Here is a 20,987-nt window from a genome sequence, read left to right on the forward strand (position 1 = left end):
TTTGTTACCATAGCTGTTGGCTCTGAGAGAAGGTAAATCCAAACATTTTCACACGTAGGTTCAAGTAGTTTGAGATTACTTCTCTGAAAGTGTCCTCACAGTATATGTATATTTTTGAAATAAGATACTTTTTTTTTTCCTGAGGATACATTAAGTACTCTTAACTAACCTCTCCACTCACAGTGTTGATGATTCTGTAAAATGATAAAGCAGCATGTGCTTTGTATAGGTTTGTTTGCAGGGTTAAATTTTGGAGCTGGACTTACATTTTGGCAACCTTTAAGAAAGTCTGTATAGAGAGCTGAAGTAAAACAGAAACTTCCAAATTAATAAAGACCCAGCCTTGGAACAGAGCCTTCTAAACAGTATATTGCGTTGTTCACTCCATATGTTTCAATAAAAATCTAATATCAGCAGCCTTTAAATGGACCCCATTTCTCATAAGCCCTCGACCATCCTGAGTTAAACATTACGGCTTGACAAAAGAGGCGAGTCCACTGGCAAGATGAGGGCTTTTTTTTGCATGCTAGAAAATCAATTGTTTAACTTTGTTTAAATCGCAGTGGTTTCAGCTTGTAAAAGCAAGTGCTGTAGTTGAGCCAATTCGTCCTAGAATATGGAAAGTACACCCCAGGAACATGCATTATTTTTTCAAAAAGTCAGATGAAATCAATGCTGAATAAGAGATTTCACTGAGTTATAGGATCTAGTGGAGCAGAGGCTAGCCAGAATGTGACGTCATGACTTCGGCTCTCTATACTCTTAATACAAGTGATCGTCACACAGAAAAATGAAAGCGCTTTTTAAAAGTCTAACGAGGTTGCTATTATCAAATGACTTCAGCATAACTTTTTTGCCCACCCACATGCATGCCAGGCAGAGTGATAAAGTTTGCCATTTCATTTTCAAGTATCACTAACATAAAATCAACATTATGAATCAAAGTGAGGTTTTGTGAAACACACCAGTAACACCATCAACCAGAATAAAATGAAACTAAAATGAAGTAATGACACTTTAAAGATGTTTGAAACAAACTGCAGAGATTTCAACACGCTGCAGAACGTCTGGTGAGCTCAGAATGGTCATCTTCTGCAGCGCACCTCCTCTCCAATTCCCCATTCCTCCCTTAATTTGTCCACTGATAGCTCTTTTTTCTTCTCCTCTCCATTCCACAAACACAAACACACACAAAGCTTGTGTCTGTAAGGCTAGGAAGATGACAACTGCCCTCTTAACACCAAACCAATAATAGAAACCATAGTATTGTGTCATTATTCATCACCACAACTTTGGACCACTGTGTTCAAGCTTATATTTATTGTCTGTACGGTAATGTTGGTTTAGCAGTTTTACTCCTGCTAATGTGCCCAAACCAAAAGCTTTGAGGTGTAGGTTGTGAGAAAGTCCATGATGTCTGTATTCACAGTTTAGGTTTACTACCAAAGTCCAATGAGGACCAGCCTTTTGGGAAATTAAATGCATCAGAGCAGCCGCCTCTAGGTGGCAGTGCGAGCAGGGAGTGTTGGCTACACGCACTGGTGAGATGATGAAAAACAATTCAGGAAGTCAGGTTTAAGCAATACATTTATGAGTTTTAAGGCCTGTAAGACCAAAACACTGCACAGCAATTTATAATACTGTCAGACAGGATATTAAAACTCTAAAAAGTTATCGCAGTGACAATTTAATGTCTTGACGATCGCCAGGTACCTGGAATGTTTGCTTACACGTATTTAAATGGCCGAGTGACGCTGCACTGCATGACAACAAAAGTTAAACTAGCTTTTGCCAGCGTTTTATTTGCTAGAGCCTCTGTGTAGCGCCCTCCATTGTTTCAATGCAGTAGTCTCACTCAAATGAATGTCATGTCTACTTCTATTGGGTTTTTTTTTTCCACACAGTACTAATATTGATAACACAGCCTTAATGAGCATGTCCAAATGCTAATAATGTTAATGAGATAAACGGAATACTTGAGATAAATGTCAATATACTACTGGAATAAATCAGGAGGTCACACCTGTCATATCTGCTTCAAACGTTGTCTGCACTGCATTGCTGTAAAATAATGAATGTTTGTCATGTTAAGCAGACACGATGTGACGTTGCACCATCTGAAAGGCTGGACAATGGTTGGCATATTTGTGATTTGTAGTAAATGGCCTAAAACATATAAAAACACTGGTAAAGTCCTATTTATATATTGTATTTTTTTCACTATTGTGGCAATGGAGGCTTACTTAGAAAGGATAAGTCATCAACTGACTGCTGTTCCCCCCGTTACTTTTTTTTTCAAGCCATTTTCTGCACAAAATCACATTTGTTATAGTTACATTTTATACGTACCTCCTTCTGACGCAAACTATAATTCTGTTAAAGACCAAAATCCAGACCTCGCTTAACTCTATGTTACTAGGCTTCAAAGTTCTAGTTTTAAGTAGATGTCTGGTCCAGAGTGAGTGTTTCTGAGCCAGTAGACATGAAGATCACTGGAAAAGGTGTTTATGAGAGAGAGGTGAGGGCTACGGCTTAGACCCTGAGCTTTGTTTCTGTTCTGGGTGCTAAGCAGCGTGTTAGCAAACCAAGTCTCAGAGCGAAGAGAATTGTTGGGGCAGCAGGCTCTGGGTGAGGCTGGGTTGAGGGCTTGCACAGGCACTGCTGGTGACACTAGATCCAGGACTTGGAGAAACAGGCAGGCTGGAAACGGAGGCCACATCCCCGTCTGAACCATCGTCCTCGTCGGCGCGATCGGACTGGTGCTGGTGGCTGACCACCACCCTGGAGAACAAGTCAGAGGGAGGCAGCAGAGGAAGAATCAGGTTAATTCACTCTGTAGTGTCTGAATAATCCAAACCAAATTTAAATGATATTTTCTTTGTTTGCACCAACTTTTAACTTACTTACCTTAGTTAGTATTACTACATACAACATTTTAACAATGGTTTACATAAGTTAATCAAATATGCCCCAAAGAGTATTTAAGCTTTCTCCTCTTAAGCTGTTAGAGTGCTTTTACTTGCTCCTCTGCATCAATGGTATTTTACACAAAAGGAATGTATACAAATAAAGTGTTTTCATATAGCATGCATCGTGCACATAACTGAATATTATTTAACAAGGTCTGTACTTGTATTGGCCAATTCTCTATTCAATATTCTGTTCTGCGATACTGTTGTGTGTGTGTGTTTGTGTGTGTCTTCACCTGGGTCTGGATGGGCTGACAAGTTCTCGTCTGTGTGGTTCACACTTGGAGGTGTAGCTACACTTGGACCACTGGACAGACACACAGATGCAAATAGTTCAACATTTCAAATCAAAGCATGGATTTTTTCAATAATAAACTGTATCATTTATTGAGACAAATTAATGACATCTTTCCAGTTCCTCACCATGTGAGCAGGGTCATTGGTTCCGAGATGGACTCCTTTCTGACAGAGAGTCCTCAGCAGACTGATACCTGCACACACCAGATCATTTCATACACAGAATCAATCAAATCTGCCAGCAGTCCCAGTGTTCCTTCTGCCCTTTGTGTGCTATTACTTTCTTAACATAAAGTAGGAAGAGTTGAAGAGCTCCTGAGTTTCTCTCTCAGTTATGACATGGAGATTAATGGTGGGCAGCTTCTCATTTACACAAGTCCTGAGTGAAAGTGTTCCATCTTCATCTCATCAGAGCTTTTCAACTGCATCTCACAGTCCTCCTCAGCGATGGTCTCAGAATGCCGTGAGATGCGGTTGAAAAAAAAAGTCAACAAAAAATGCAAATCCTTAATAAACCAACCCAACTCAGAGAAATACCATTATGTAAATGAAGTGTAGTTATAAACACTCTGGGTGTTGTATCTTGTACAGATTGCAGCGACAAAGGCAATTTGTGAATATAGATAAAATCGACTTGACATACCTTTGGTCCTGTTGTTCCAGTACTTTTGTTCCCACTGGTCTAGCAGTATGTTGAGGTATCTCGAACACTCAAAGAAGCGGAGGTAGCGAGATGATGCCGGTGATGGGAAAATTCGCTCGAACTGACCTCTGCGACTGAGCTCGTCTTCGCTCTCTGCTAGCATGTGAACGTCCTCTGGAGTCAAAACATCCAACACTGTGGAGAGGAAGTCCTGATAGAGATAGAAAGAAAGAAACAAGGTTAATAATGTAACTAGAACTCTACACACAGAATTTCATCAGCATCAGCATCTGCACCATTAGTGGTATTAGAAGTACTGGTAGTTCTAGTATCAGCAGCAGCTTACACCAGTTGAAGTTGGTGGTATGACTGGCTTACTGGCAGAGCAACTCTGTCCCCCTATTCCGTGTCCATAACTTTTATACAGAACAGCGAGACGGAATAAAGGTGCAGCATTCCTGCCTTGAACAGGCTGTGTAAAAGGGGCTAAGGTCATGCAGCTCCCCCACCAAGCACAAGGTACAGGTGGTCCACTTTGGTAAGAAAGTTAGAAAGGGTTTTAGATTTTAATAGGGAGGAGCTTGTTGAGGGGCTGGCTGTTGCCTGTGAGTTAGCTGCCCGAGAGAACAAATTTTGAGGACAGAAATTGGTTTGTTAAAGCTGCAGTTAAATTTTAATTCACCTGGAATTAAAACTGTGTTTTGGAATTTAATTTCTTGCTATTTTATGTGAAAATAAGCAGTGACTGACAGAATATATATCAACATTTCTTCTGAAATATAGCAGAGTTTTGACAAAACTGCACACTCTCTACAGTGATGCAGATTTGTTGTTCATAAGATTTTAAGATTTGCTGAAAGACACACTCATGTAAGTGTTAACAAATTTTCATTTTTAAAATTTTCTCCTCCATTCAAAAATGAAAGCATCCAGTGATTTCTACTAGGCTGCTAAAATGACAAAAACATTTACTCCTTACTTTTGAACTTGAACAGAATAAACTTATTTTACAGCTTAATGTGTGTGTATTTGTGTACCTGGTCAGCGTAGCGCTGTGTGAGGTAAAAGGCCCGTTTGACCTTCTCATCAGCAGACAGATCAGGTTTGGTCCTCTCCCTGTTCCCCCCATACAGACTACACACACACACACAAAGTGAAACAAATGGAAAGTGAAACACTTGCGATGCCTGTATGACAATCAGCTACATGTAATTTCATCTCATGTCTAAGACAAGACAAGACTTCTATATGTAGTAGGGGTCCTCCCAGTCCTTGTATGTAAGTCTTAAAAACTCCCCCTACCTGCTGGTGGAGCTGGAGGTGCTGCTGCAGGGGACGACCACATCTTCTCTTTGAGGAATATGAAAACCAGCCAGGTTCAGGAGATCTCTGATCATCTGACCTTTAATGGAAACATCCAGCGCTGTGTTGGAATGGAGGCTGGACCAGAAACACAACAGTTAGAGGATGTAATTTGAAAAATATATATATATATACATATATATGTGTGTGTGTGTGTGTGTGTGCGTGTGTGTGTGTGTGTGTGTGTGTGTGTGTGTGTGTGTGTGTGTGTGTATTACCTAGGTGATATGTTGACCTCCAGGATCCAGGGTTTGAGGTTCTTGTCCAGCATGATATCGAAGCCGAACAGCTCATGACAGCTGTAGGGTGTCCGGACGTGCATCTTCAGCAGACTGTTAACGTACGGTTCTGACCTGATAAACAATGCACAGGAGATGGAAAGCTTATTTCAGAATCATATCTATTCATAATTTCATGACATTTTTTATCCAAATCTCTCTGTCAAAGTATTTTGGTTACATTCAGGTAAATGATTTATGAGCTAGAACATTTTGTCAGCCAAAGTAAATATTTTATAGTTAATGGTTTCAGTGTACATATGGGCCTGCGAGTAATGTTTAAAGACTGACTTGAAAAAATGTGAACCTATGCTTTAATGAAATACTGTACATCCACTTTGACAGCAGTATGAAAAATTTTAAAAGTATCTATGAAAGTTGTCAGTCATCCAGATTATACAATGTAAAAAAGTACAAAGTGAGAGGAAACTTGTCTTTAACATTATATTGAAAATTATCCTCATCAGGCTGTGGTGTAAATGTATATATGTAAATAAATACAAAAAACAAACTGATTGAGAAAAAAAACCTCAACAAATAATGAAAAACAGAGCTATCAACTACGGTCTACCTTGTGTGACCACTTTCTACATCCAGTGACTGAATGAGTGAATGGGAACCAGGAACTTACGCAATAATGGTTTTGATCACAATGTCTTTAATCTTCTCCCATATCAGAGTGGTGTTGACTCCCTTAGAACCAAGATACTGCCACAATGCCTTCAAAGCCCTGAAAACACATGAACGAACAGTACATTTGATTGGAGTTGGTAAACAGAGACAATGTTGCATATTTCAGTTTTAACTGTAACCTTATCACCCTTTTTTCCTCAGTTACCATTTATGTCCCTGGCAGGCCTTGTCGTCGCTGTTAGTCTGGTATTCAGAGTTTTTCTTGTTGACGCTGTAGTTGGTCAGGTGCATGAATTTGTTGCCCAGTGTCTTCATGGAAGACGAATACCTGGAGAGGAGAAACACAGGGATGTTAGCAAAATCGATAATATATGACCTCTTTCAGACACTATTTAGAAGTCTCTGGAAACTTTTTCTTGTTGTCACAAAAAAAAAAGAAATATTTACATAATATTTTCTTAAATAAGTCCCATTACTTTTTCCTGTTGAAATTACAAACTTTATCCTTGGAGATCGTTTACATTCAATTCTAGTTTAACTTATCTATTTGGACATTTATTTAGTCAATTGTCACTATGATGGATGTGGTGAAAACTGACTTGCAGCTGGCGAATCGAACCAGTCCGTCAGAGAAGATGTAAATTCTGAGTGGGTCGTAGGATGTCACATAGACGTAGATCCGCAGGTCAAACTTGTTACCACTGATGAGGTAGGGCTTGTGAAGATACCTGAAAAATACAACCACAATAACAATGTTTTAACCCAGTGAGAGAGTAAACGGTGTCAGGTACTGGAAAAGTGCGATGGTCTATACTGCTGATCTCCTGCTGGCATTTTAGAATCAGTACTTTAATACCTCAATTGAAGTCTAACCTTAACAGTAACAACAACACAGCTTGTTAACAGCTGACAAGTAATTAAATGGAAACAAAGACCTCAGAAAAGAAGATGTATTCCAAATTGTAAACAGAATTATAATTAAAACTGTATAAACTCTCTTCTTGTTTATCTCTTTGAAAATGTATTTCCTGCACTATGATTGATATGGCTACTTGTGGACCAGTGGCAGTCTGCTCTGGGCTGCTTACTGTTAAACTTCTAGTGCTCTACTGGATTACATACTTCTGGACCAGTAGTGGTCTTTTGCGGGGCATCTGGCTCCATTTGTGGATGACCTGGATACCTATTCCTCTGGCTGAGGCGGGCTGTTAGACAAGAAAGAAGATAGAGAATGAACAAGAACAAGTAACCTGATTATACTTAGGACGTACTCTTTTGACTAATTGAATAAATCAGATCCATCGTCTGGATGACTCATTTTGAAAATGAATTACACAACAGAACATACAGGTTTGATGATCCATTTCTGCCTGGAGCCACTGTCCTCCCAGGCCTTGCGGAGCAGCTTGATGTCCTGAGGAAGGATGAATGTTCGGGGGAAAAAGCTGAACTCTTGTTTGCCAAAGCGAACCTGCATCTTGGACAGGTTCCTCCACAGCCGGTCCTTCCTTCCAATCTGGAAAGTTCCTGGGAAGTGGTTCAACTAGGACAAAAGAAACACCAACATAGCCACGTTAAGTGTAATTCTGGACTGAAGATCTTAAGGATTATTTGATCATTTTACCTTCCTTAAAGTTAAGGCTGGGAGTAGAGGCTAGGATGATTAGTGTATCTACAGTTTTTTTACCTTCTGGTGCTCTCCAAGAGCCTTGAAGCCAGGAGACTTCATGTGGTGTCCCCAGCAGCCCAACCAGTCATGGCTTTCTAAATGCACAACACCGCGAAAAACATTTTAATTGTCCAGGAAAACCGCTTACAATTATTTTCATACATGTTCATTTTTAAGGAAAGTACATGTTTCAATCACACTGTAATAAAATTTAAGGCAAAAGTATTGTGCTTTATTGTGCAAAATTATTTGTAAACATTTTGTTAAGATTTTCAGATCTTGACCACACGTGGTTAACTATCAAATAACTGATAATGAAATATGTTTATTAAATGAAAATTGATCTTTGCAGCCATTCACAGAGGCATACACACACACACACACACACACACACACACACACACACACACACACACACACACACACACACACACACACACACACACACACACACACACACACAGTGTGACTTACTCTTGGTGACTTTGAAGTGTGACCTGGCGATGATGTTTTTGACAACATTTGGAGTGACTGGGCTCATCTTCCATTTTAACAGTCGTCTTTGTTCTGCAGGCAACAGCTCCACTGCAGAACACACAACAAAAAGTTATCTTCATAGCAAATTATATATATTTTTTCATAGCATCATCATAGCAAACATAATGCAAATACCAAAACAGTTCATTGCACTTTAACACTAACTGGAAACACTAAAGATGTTGGTAAAAGATGTAACCTGCTCAGTAAAATAAATAAGTTAAATAAAAACAATGATAATAATCACATTTAAACTTGCTTTGATAAAATATGATAAAATAAACTAGGCCTGCAGTCTTGTGACAAACAACAACACTCAATAACAGTTGCTGAAGACCCAGCAGCATCTCTACTGTCTGAGAACCAAGTGCTGAAAGAAACTTGTGCTGTGACATGTCTAATTGAAAACTGGTGTCATATCTCTGTGAGTTAACTGATCTTACTCTATTACACAAGAGTCATGTGTTTCCTAACCTTTCTCATTGGCGGTGCTGAAGTAGAGTGTTGGAGGGAAGAAGGGGAACAAACTGGGAACCAGAGCTGGTCTCTCCTCTCTATCATCTTCCACCTCCAAAGACATCGGCTCCTCAATACTGAGAGAGAGTCATAGTGGGAGAACGACAGAGAGAGAAAAGGAGTGAAGAACAAACAGATTCATGAATGGTAGAAACCCAAACACATGCAGCCTCTCACATCCATATCAATATCACTATAGCACTGAACATTGAAGTTCATATCAAAGAGAGTTACTGTATTAATTTACAGCAAACTTATTCTATTTTTATCATTGATCTGAGCACGTGTTTGTCTGTTGAGTTCTCTCTAAAGTTAATATAGGGGAGCTGTGGAGGTCAAGATGAGATCTGAAAGATCAAGAAAACTCTCAGAGGGAACTACTCGTACGCTGATCAGGAAGGCAAATCAAAACCCCCATTTGCAAAAACCCTGCAGGAAGATTTAGCAGACTCAGGAGTGGTGGTGCAGTGTTCTACTGTGGAGCAGTTACTGTGGAGCAGTGCTTGCACAACAAGACCTTTAAAGAAAGGTCAGTAGAAGAAAACCTTACCTGCCTCCTCATCATAAAATCCAATGTCAGAAGTATGCAACAGAACATCTACAGAAGCCTGATGTGTTTTGGAAACAAGTGCTGTGACATGATGAAGTTAAAATAGAACTCTTTGGCCACAATCAGCAAAGGTAAAGTTGGAGAAAAAAAAAAGAGCAGCATTTCATGAAAAGAACACCTTGCCAACTGTTGACCATGGGGGTGGATCTATCAAGCTTTGGGGTTGTGTTGCAGCCAATGGCAACAGGAAACATTGCACAGGTGGAGGGAAGAATGGATTCCACTAAATACCAGCAAATTCTGGAAGCAAACATCACACTGTCTGTAAAAAAGCTGAAGCTGAAAAGAGGATGGACAATGATTTAAAACATACCTCGAAATCCACCATGGACTACCTCAAGAGACGCAAGTTTAAGGTTTTGGAATGGCCCTAACAGTCCCCTGACATAAACATAATTGAAAATCTGTGGGTAGATCTTAAAAGAGCTGTGCATGCAAGACAGCCCAAGAATATTGCAATATTAGAAGCTGTTTGCCAGGAAAAATGGGAGAAAATCCCAAATACAAGAATTGAAAGACTTTTAGCTACAAAAAGCGTTTGTAAACTGTGACATCTGCCAGAGGGGATGTTACTAAGTACTGACTATGTAGGGTGTCATAATAATTTATGACATAAAAAGTATCTATGCATTAATGTTTGCTGAAAATATTGTGTTTTATGTTCCATATCCTCGAGAGACTGTGTTTATGTGTTTGTTTCTTTTCAATTAAAAAAAAAAAAGAGATGCCCAAACTTTTGCATACAACTGTAGGTGTATGGGAAACATTTTATGAAGCATTATTAGGGAGTTTTTCCTAACTGCTGTTGCCAAGCGCTTGCTCATGGGGGAATTGTTGGGTCTCCGTAAATTAAAGAGTATGCTCTAGACCTGCTCTACGTAAAAAGTGCCCCAAGATGACTTTTGTTGTGATTTGGTGCTATATAAATAAAACTGAATAGTTGTCCCATCTTACAGAGGAGCTATAGGGGCTTTCGGACCGTAGGAACCTTTTCATAGTTGTGAGAACTGTTGGAGTAACTACCCCCTTTTTATTGCGTCGGCACTGCAGGAACTGGGAATGATTGTAGTTCTTAGAACACCGTTTTGAGGGACTTTTTTAGCTCCTACTTCAGGGTAGGTCCTCTCCCAGCACAAGAGGAACCTAAGGTGACATAAGCGTACGGTGATTGGTCCAGTAGTTAAATGTACATTGATTAGTCGAACACATGAGTCAATGCAGCACCGACAACTGCCATTTTTAAGAACCCATGAAAAACAACCGCATAGTCTAAATACGCACGTCTCCTTTCCATCTCTGTTATAATCATGAAACCCATGACACACAATGAACACATAGCTCTGATCACAGCATTGTATCATGCGCAGAAGTGATACCAACCGCTGGCTAGCTCACTTCAGCATTTATTCAGCGTTGATGTTGGTGGTGTGAATGCAAACAGAAAAAAAAAACTCTTGAAGGTATGTAGTTTTCAGGGGAGCTGCCCAGTGGGTAGTTCCTCTCAAGGAGTCCCCAGTACTGTTTGGTCACATTTCAACAAATATACCATATATATAACTATATTGACACACTTAAGCAACATCACCTAACTGCGTATTTAACAAAGCACAAACTCTATAGACAGCCATTTACACAACATACAGTATATTAACTTTCTAAAAAACATGGAAAGTGTATCTACAATGACTGTTCTGTATATTTAAGTATATCAACAATGATTGTTCTGTATACTTGTTAAGTATATCTACAATTAAGTTTTCTGGTGAAGACCGACCAGTTCTTGTCCTTTCAGCACCAGAGCTCTGCTTAGCTTGTTACTATTAAAACAAACTGCAGTCTCACAACAATGGCTGGACCGTATATGAAACACTAGAGGTCTTTTAATTTGAAATGACGGACTCAGGAAGTGGCGACACGTGGTGAGCCCCCAGGAAGTGCGCCGGGTTTTGACTGAAGTCATAGGGCCTTTCTCAACACCAAGTGCGCCAAGTTCTGTTTTGCGTGCTTGCTAGTTTGGACTCAACTCAGGAGTACAAACTTCTGAGGATGGGAGGACTCAGTACAATCAATCTGCAATTGGAATAGCAGCATACTTGCTAACAGCACCAGCTCGGCTTCAATGCAACTACCTGACTGTTCTGTGACAAAATAATCTCATTCAGACAAACTAATGTGGCAACTACTTGTTAGATTTCATCTGCGAGACCAACGTTTATCTTCCAAAAGGAATTATATCACATATCGAAATGCTACAGAGACATTAGAGCCCGTGGTAAATTACCAAAGAGCTGCACAGATCAGTTCATTGGATCATTTTCTCCCCGGGATGACGACGGACATTGACTGGCTAATTATCTCAGAAGTCGGGCTGCTAGAAGCTGAGATGATGCTGGTCTCACCCAGCTAGCAGCTCCTTAGATCTCCAAAAATGTAGGCATTATTTGGATAAACTGACCACATTTTGGGAATTTTTGGTTGCTTTCTCACCTGAAAAAAAATTCAAACTTAATAAAGTGTGTGACATATTACAATCCTACAGCGAGAATTTCGACAGCTTTTAGCCTATCTCAAAATCTCCTCCATTGCTGCTGGTTGGCACGAAATACATTCTGGGATACTTGGTTGTGCCAACCTTTGGCAGGCTTCGGGCCTTCGGCCAACCAATGGTGTAACTTCATCTGTCCGCTCGTCAGTCCATCAGTCCGTCAGTCCGTCAGTCCGTCAGTCAGGCACTTTCAGGTTTGTAGGGCTGTCCCCACTGTTGCGGTCCAGCCAAAAAGTAATGCAGCTAGAATTAAGTTCACTAACTTCTAAATAACAGCAGTTAGCATCCAGTCACCACTCTAATTTGTAACACAAGACAAGTGTGGTCAGGATGGATTCTTGTTTACACTCTGCCCTAGTAACATGATGCTTGTGTGGTATAGAGGCATCACGCAGAGTGTACAAGAACATTTTGACACAGAGTACAGACAAATGAAGGAGTCATACGGATATCTGATCTACCTAACATTAACATTCCCACATTTCAAAATTTAAAAATACTATTCACAGGGACTGGGCAATTTGCCAGTAGAGATCCAATAATGGCTAAACATAAACAGAAGCACATAAATGGCTACATTTCATGTAAGGAATCATTCTACAAAGCTCAGAAGACTCAACAAAATAACACCAGTGCTGTCGCAAGATAAGAACCCATCAAATCAGTGACATGTACTTTTACACGACTGGTTAGCTGCAATCAATTCAAAAATTGAACAAATCCTGAGCTCCTTTTCCCACATACCATTATCCACTTCAGATAAACACAAAATAATGAGAATTTACACCCAAAAAAAGAAACCACTCACGTGACAGTCATATATGAAGCAAGGAATGATGGATAAACGGATGAATGAAGGACAGCTGATGATATTATCCCCTCAGATGTTTTCTCTTAAATAAAATCCTTCATGCACCAACAGGTATACAATGGCATTACAGCTACACTGACCTAACTTACCACTATACTATACATACAGGAGCTATAGCTTTCAGCAAGGGGTGGGGGTGTACCTAAATGTATACATAAACAAATCAGCTGGTTGGGGGAAAAAGGCGACAATAGTGGTCCCTATCCAGGCTGTTTTAGCAGAGAATCAGCTCCGAGTCTTTGGTAGGGAGTTCTACTGTTGAGGCCATCACAGCGGAAAACAATAAGATACACAATGCAGCAGACCTTTCCACCACGCTCTGCTGCTTTCAGCCCCTTTTAACAATGCAGTGAGAGAGAATGAAAGAGAGAGAGAAAGAGACCATAGGATCTGATGGATCTATACTTTATGGCATTTTTGGGGACCAATTAGAAACCAGGCTTAGGTGTGAGGTGGTCCAATGACAGGACATTGACCATGTCTCAACCAGGTTCATAAATGGGCCTACAAGATATGGATATGTTTTTAATATATATTGATTAATTTTATTTTTCTTTCCCAACAGAGCTTTATAAGCGCATAGTGACACCACTGGGGGCCTTGAAAGATATTTGTAGACACATGTCACTTATTTACTGCATTTCGAAAGGATATTTGTGTGATCTTAATGGAGGATTATGTTACACTAGGTGAAAAAGGATCTATCGATTCTATATCTATTCCATGAGATGGATGAGTGATGGTTGTGAGAAACGATCCAAAAAATGTTCCAAAAACAGTGCTGTGGGGACTGTCTGTAAGAATAGAGATAGAATGTAGTAGTCTCCTATAGAGTTTGCATCAGTCAGTGTTTATTTTCTTTTGGTAATCTTAAATGTCATTGTTAAAAGGGGACCTATTATGCTCATTTCCAGCTCTATTTTTTTTAATTTTTGAACTCCACTAGAGAGGCTTTGCGTGATTCACAGCTAAAAGAACTCCTTATTTATATTATACTGACCCTTTATGCAGCCCCTTAGTACAGTCTCTGTAGTTTCTGAACAGGCCATTTGAGCTTCTGTCTCTTTAAGGCCCCCCTCCTGATGAGGCCACTCTGATTTGATTGGCCAGCATTCAGGAGCAGCCATATCAGAGTTGTGTTAAGTTACTGCTGATGCAAACCCAACATTTCCTGCTTTACTGCTTCAAATTAAAAGCTTTTAAATGACTAAATAATGGGAGACTTTTATTGTGAAGAATTGACAGAAAGTGAGATGTGTTTCTCACCAAATTAGCAGAACTTCTTTAGTGGCGCTAAAAATCAGTTGAAACAACATATGGAAATATTTGGAGCTCTTTGTTCAATGGATCAGTTAGAAATAACACAGGGAGGAAAGGTACAAGTAGACACAGCCACATTGATGATGATTTTTGATGAAGAGCTGCAGACAACCAGCACACCTCCAACAGGTAAACAGCTTATTTTACTTTATAGTGCTGTGTAATGGAGTCATGACTCAGAAAAACGCCACTATGTTAGCAGAGCGGAGCAGCGAGCTTGCACGCTGTGTATGGAGCAGCGTCACGAGCCGACATCAGCTCGGACTGAAAGTAGAAAAAACCGTTGTAAACCAAGCATTCAGAGCAGTCTGAGGCCATATGTTCTCCATATGTTTACCTCATTATCTGACACGTTGGGTACTTTTAATATGAACATCTGACATTGTAACATTACATATATGACTGAAAATAAAATAGAGCATAATAGGTCCCCTTTTAAAAAAAGGAGCTGAAGTGTGTGCATGTGTGTGGAGTTACACCCAGTCTTACCCAGCGAGGAGTGTAAGGGATGCTGTGGATGAGGTGCCGTTGATGGACGAGCAGTCTGAATCATCTGAAGAAAACACAGGAAACCTAAAATCAGTTGTTTACACCATGAATAGAGCCGATTACAAGCTGACTGCAGGCAGCTTCAGTGCAATGGAGCTGTAAGTATGTGTGTGTGTGTGTGTTATTACATCTTACCATCATCACTACAGGCATTCTCCAGCTCATCAGGCAGCTCCTCCTCACCTCCATCCACTTGCATAACACACTCTTGACTGCAAACAATTATTATAAGTAAATAACATTTTCAGAATAAGGATGTGATGGGGGGGAACTGCAGTATTCATTGACTGAGAAGAAACTAGCTGTTCCTCACCCAGATAGCTGAGTCTCTCCAACCGGACACTCCTCTGACGGTGAGGGAGAGGAAGGGGAGGGAGATGAGGATGACATGCAGGCATGTTGTCCCTGCTTGGTTAGGTGGATGGCGGAGATCTTAGTGGTCACAGAGCCCACCAAGGCTCCTGGAGGATATGAGGCCACGGCTGAGGGTGAAAATACAGTCATGAATCCAAAGAGTTCGCAGCACTCCATTTTTCGTTTCATTCTAGCTACATAAAAACTGAAAACTAAGACTGTTCTTGCTGTTCTTGAGTCAATGATTTCTCAAGACATGAATCATGTGTCTCATGATTTTCTACCTATTTGACTCCAACATTTCATTGTATTTAAGGTAAAAACTGTTAACCACTAACTTTTATCTCTAAAGTTGAGCACAAAGTTTGTTTCTCTAATTACAACAAGTTTCTTAAAGCATAGCATAATCATAAGACATTTAACTGTATTAATAGAATCCTACTTTTATTATTAGCTCATTAATAATTTCTTACCATAGTTATGAATATTTCTGCAAAACCTGTGTTCAAAATGTCTGAGGTTCTTGACTGCTAACCTGTAGACTGAATGGCCATTCTCTCACCCCAGGTTTCCCTATACAGCTATGGTGTACATTAAGTAAACCACTGATTCTGATTACCTGGGATGGCATCCAGCGTTGTGGGCTGCTCCACCTGAGTGGCACTGACACTGGCACTGAGCACAGTTGGCGTGGGGCCATTTGGAAAAGGATTGGCTGCGGGAGGACTTATTCTTCTGCATGTGGACAGGTTGCTTCCTGGTGAACACTGACTTTCCTGGGCCTGCTTGTTTGTGTCTAGTGATGCTGTTGTTTGGGGCTTACTGTGAGAAGTTGCTGCCACCACTGATGAAGGACTACCTCTTACCAGCAATGGACTATTTAAAGCAGTTATTTTTGTGCAACTGTTCTGTGCCTGAATGGATTTTGTTGCTGGTTTATCTGAATGACTCTTCCTTGTAGTTGTTGTTGTTTCTCTTGTTGTGCTTTTTATTTCTACTTTTGCAGTGTTGAGACTGGAGGCATCCTTTCCTAATGCTGTCCCCTGGTGTTCACAAAGAGTAAGGCATAGAGGAGGCAAGGAAGGCGAGGAGGAACAGTCTGCGGCCTCAAGCTAAAAGACAAGACAGGGAAAGTTTAAACGTGGAAGAGGATGCAGTAAATGGACCTACAGACGTGGACATACAGGTAAATGTGACAAAATGTAAAAAATTCTGTAAACACCAACATAATCAGTAATTGCAAGGACTGGTACTGCCATACTTAATAGACAGCACAGCTCTAATGTGCTGATATTAAAACAGAAGCTGAGTTCATCAGCAAGGGTATGTATAACAAATATTAATCCTAACTGTGCTTTAATGAAATGTTTTCTTCATCTGAGCATCATGGAACAAAATAACCAGTTTCAGGTGTCCAATATAGTTCTAAATGGAAAGCAGGAACTCCACCAAAGTCTAACCTTTTTAACATTCTTATGGTCACTCTGTACTAAGACAAGCACTATATGCATTTTAAGAGTTGAAAATCCAACACTGTTGGGTGAAGATACCTTTTTTTTTCATTTTGGACATATGTTCCACTTAAAACTTAACTTCAATGCTCACCATCAACTTGTTAGTTTGTTGCAGAGCGGGTTGTCCTTTGATGAACAGGTCCTGATGACAAACTGACGAAAGAGACTCCAATCCTAATGGCGCATCACCTGTGGCAGCCTGACATCTGCTCATAGCTAAAGTGTTTCCAGGTTGAGAGGTCTGGAGCGACATACATTTCTCTGTAGTACTCGTCAGCTGAACATTTAACCCAACCTGGCATTCCTTCTTGGGGATGGAGGAAGGGGCACTGGTCTCTATGAGGCTGCTACTAGCCTGCTTCCGTCCTGTTGACAGTAACTGGTGTGAACCTTGAATCCGATCAATTTGTTGTGGCAGGGCTGGAGACCCGTCTGGCACAGTGGTGAATTGGCTCTGGGTGTTAGTTTTACTTCTATCACCGCTCTCCTGTAAAGAAACCACAGATGGGGCCACTGCTGTCTGCCTCACAGCGGAAGGAGATGAGGCAACATTTGAGGAGAGAGGTTTGGCTTGGTCCTTTCTCCTGGACAGCTCTAGGGAAGGCTGACTAAAAGGCACTTTAGTGGCTGCAACTGTCTTGGCGTGTGTACTGACAGAGGTTGTAGTTGTGGGACTATCAGCGTTGGAGCAAACCCGGAGCTTCCCCCCACCCCAGGGGGAGGACTGGTTGGTGGGCATGGCACAGTCAAACAAAGCTGTGGTTATTTTTGAAGGGTTGGGGATCTTGGGTGGAGATGGACAGGCAGAACAGGGATTTATAGTCGAGATGATACCAAATGAGCCTGAGGCGAAAATACCTGTACCTCCTGGTTGCTCCCCACTTAGTTAGTGTTTTTCCAGAAGAAATGAGTTTTGAGATGTCAGCTCCAACTGAACAGAGTTGTGAATTTTCTGTTCGTCGCTGTAGATTGACTAAAAGTTCTTGATGAGTCCTTACCAGCAGCAATCATAACTGCCACTACAGCTGCAGAGACAGTTAGCAGTACAACACCTAGGCCTTGCGCGTGTGCTGCAGGTCAGCAGGACACTGTTAGCGCTCTGTAGCGATGCAGTGTTATAAGGCAGGCACATGAGGATTTTTTTTCCCTGAGGCAAAGTGGTTCACACTCCAACTAACAGTCACACTTTTATATAAGTTATATAATTTAATGTAAGGCCAAGAGTGGATGAAATAGTCTTGAGGGCATTAGCTGATGCAAACAGAGCCAGAAGCAGATTTCTCCTTATTCTTCTTAACAACTCTGGGGATGAACTCAAAGCTTCAGGCTGCATAACGTTGCATACTTGGCTCACACTCAGGGATCAGGCCTTGGAGGAGAGAACGGTGTCCTTAGAGTTTTTGTATCTTCCTCAGTCACTTCACAGGAGACAAGAAACTTCCAGCTTTCACCACTGAAACTACATAAGAAGAGAAGTCAGTCTGAGAGATCCACATCTTTCTAATGATACATTATCAGAAGAGTTAAGCATTCTGCTCCCTCTTGTATGGAAAGAAAGTCAGCAAAAACTTGTTTAATGCAGTACAAAGCTGAAAGTGACTTGGTAACCCTTAAGAAGCTGCAAAATATTTCTTGTAAAGATGTTATTGTTTGTAAGTATAATAAATAAGGTGGTCCACTACTGCTGAGGCCAGTCAAACGTCACCATTACGGCAACACTATTTCAACAATGGTTTTCTCATACAGCCTCTTTCCAACAGCTTTTAACAACAGTCCCTTTCTAACAGCTTTTAACAACAGCTATTTAATTACATTGACAAAGCTGACATTGTTGTGATGTTATGTCACATATAAATAAATCTTCTGTGGACACAATAACTTAGGTGTTTAACTGTATACCATGTGGAAACATGATGTGTAATCAATAGTTACCTCTGTGACCAGAAACTATGCGAATACATGAGGCACAAACCGAGGCTAGTCTGAGGCCATAAAGAGCGTGGTATTGCCAATAACTTGCCTTTTATTGTGTGTGTATGATATGTGGATACACTTTTCAGCAGGTATAATACCATGTGTTGAGGTTGACACCATGCTAAAGCTGCTGTCAATATGACGGAGGTCCAGGAGGAGAGTGTAGTTTCACGTGTGTGTACTTTCAGGACACGCCGCTTAGCTTCACGTTAAAATGGCTAATTTGCGAGTCGTTTTCAGGAAACTAACTAACTTAACGCTAAACCGGTAATGTTTGGTCACTAACTTATGTTAAGGCACACTTATCCTTACGGTTAAATAAAACTATAATCAGCAATTACCTCACAGTAGCTTGTATCCGTCTGCGTTGGCCACTGCACCGTCCAGCTTCAACTGTTAGCGTTAGCAACAACGACTCAACACAACAACAGCAACTGTCAAGACCGCCCAGTGGACAGGAGTGTCAATAACAAAACACAGCCTCGGTATCAGTCTGTAAAAATGTATTCGTACCTACATGGTCCCCTGTAACATGTTGTTACACTGGTTTGTCGATGCTGCTACTCGTTAGAGTTTCTTGCATCGCAGTTGCTAGCTGAAAAGTCTGAGTGACACATCATGGCCGAAGATCGTCTATTGACGCCAGATTCACTCGGGAGCCGTAATTCCGCCTCACTTGTGCATCAGAGCGCCCTCCGCTGGCTCACAGCGGCGTGAAGCAGCACCACTACTGACACTGTTAGTTTTGATAGTTTTGGTTGTGGCGGTGGAGTGCTTCAATGTATTGCACCCCAAAGTAAACGTGTAAATAGGTTATTTATTTCAGCCCAATATGTTACCAAGTTTTCCTTCAAAAAACCTCAAAATATTCCTTAATGGCCTATATTGTATTGAAGACACAATAACATACAAAAACAACAAAAATCAGTGTGGTCTGTTTATTTTACGTACTGGGGAGTATGTGTTTCAGTAGCTATGTATTTCATTTTTTGAAATTATTTTTTGACATCTTGTGTGCAGATTGACTACACAGGCAGTAGCCTACTTGATTTTTATGTATCACTTGTGCTCATCATCTGCTGCTTTGCCATGAGAGGTGCGATACATAAAAGATATAGCCTATATATATAAAAATGTTCATAGTTATTATACATTTAACATTTACCCTTAGGTATATTACTGTCTGGAAATGATAAAATAGCCTACAGATCACATAGAACACAATTGCTCTCTCAGAAAACAATGGAGCAGAATTGTTGTTATAATTACAGAGGGTGCAGCATGATATTGTACAGGTTGTAAAAGACAAACCTGTGATTTTTGGCTACAGTATAAATTAAACTGACTTGACCTTAGAGAACAAAAAAGTATTGCTGGATATACAAGTTCAGTAACACTTGTAGCTTCAATTGCACAATTGTTAGTGGATGTATTGTAGCCTACAGATCATAGATATCGAATATAGAGCACAAAATGATCAGACCACGGATGAGCAGTCTGAGCATGACAGAAGGATGGTCCAAACACATTTACATTACAGGTGCTGTCATAAAATGTAATATGTATGGCAGCATTTGTGGATTAGAGTATTCCACTTTTTCTGAAGTATGACATTATCAATCCTCTGTAGTCTGTTGTTTAAAACAGTGAATACAATATTTTGCCATCAGCAGTTGGTTTCAGTTGAACATTTGTTGCTATAGCAACTGCTACTGGCATTTAGTTGTGACCAAACTGACAGGCCTCTTTCATCAACTCTCCAAAGACCCTTGTCTTAGCATTATTTGCCGGTAGGTTACTCAATTACTTATGGCTTTTTGTTACTGTTCTCTGTGTATGTACTTGGAGATGTTAAAGTGGGGAAGCTTATCTGTTATCACAACGCTATCCATTTGTTCTAGGCTAATAAGTGTTTGGTATTAAATTTGCTATGATGAGTCAGTGTTCATTCAGCGATGATTGTTTAAATAATGATAATCATATTATCTCACAGCTGGAGTCTGTCAATAAAGGCTCACAGGAATTATGACATTGTCAATGGAGGAACAGAATGGAATAAAATAGAATTAAAGAGTCCATGTCTGAGTCTGAAATCACTCCCACGTTCACTCATTCACCACTACAGATACCATATATAATTTCGGACACCTTCTGTGATCATTTTGTGTCATCACTGACAGAAGTAGAGTTGCACAGCGGTACTCAAATTTTCTTGTCTATAAAAGTTCTGTTCTAAGTTCTTAATAAGGCGACTTATTAGTGAACATGTAGTCCAGGTTATAAAATATATTTTACACCACTCATTTTATTCATAATATTTTTTTGTAATATTATATATATATATAT

The 20,987-nt window shown here is 40.3% G+C and overlaps 1 protein-coding gene across 3 annotated transcripts; it reads right to left on the bottom strand.

Moving 5' to 3' along the window:
* Window positions 1–1,103: 1,103 nt before the first annotated feature.
* Window positions 1,104–19,302, bottom strand: ttll4 (tubulin tyrosine ligase-like family, member 4). 3 transcript variants are annotated; one of them, XM_042426187.1, is made up of 22 exons: window positions 19,159–19,302; window positions 18,983–19,075; window positions 16,759–18,126; window positions 15,773–16,265; window positions 15,113–15,281; window positions 14,935–15,011; window positions 14,740–14,803; window positions 8,863–8,981; window positions 8,326–8,436; window positions 7,870–7,946; window positions 7,531–7,725; window positions 7,305–7,387; window positions 6,782–6,910; window positions 6,388–6,510; window positions 6,181–6,279; window positions 5,490–5,624; window positions 5,212–5,349; window positions 4,947–5,043; window positions 3,910–4,120; window positions 3,393–3,460; window positions 3,206–3,276; window positions 1,104–2,781 (listed from the first exon to the last, which is right to left on the bottom strand). In XM_042426187.1, exons 3-22 carry the CDS (start codon window positions 17,404–17,406, stop codon window positions 2,592–2,594), a joined length of 3,297 nt encoding a protein of 1,098 aa, XP_042282121.1. In that variant the 5' UTR covers window positions 17,407–18,126; window positions 18,983–19,075; window positions 19,159–19,302; the 3' UTR covers window positions 1,104–2,591. The 3 variants fall into 3 exon arrangements, with proteins under 3 accessions (XP_042282121.1, XP_042282122.1, XP_042282123.1); XM_042426188.1 differs by having other exon boundaries at window positions 19,155–19,302; XM_042426189.1 differs by lacking the exon at window positions 18,983–19,075 and having other exon boundaries at window positions 19,155–19,302.
* Window positions 19,303–20,987: the final 1,685 nt, after the last annotated feature.

This window comes from Thunnus maccoyii, chromosome 11 (genome assembly GCF_910596095.1).
Source record: "Thunnus maccoyii chromosome 11, fThuMac1.1, whole genome shotgun sequence".
NCBI classification, from domain to species: Eukaryota; Metazoa; Chordata; class Actinopteri; order Scombriformes; family Scombridae; genus Thunnus; species Thunnus maccoyii.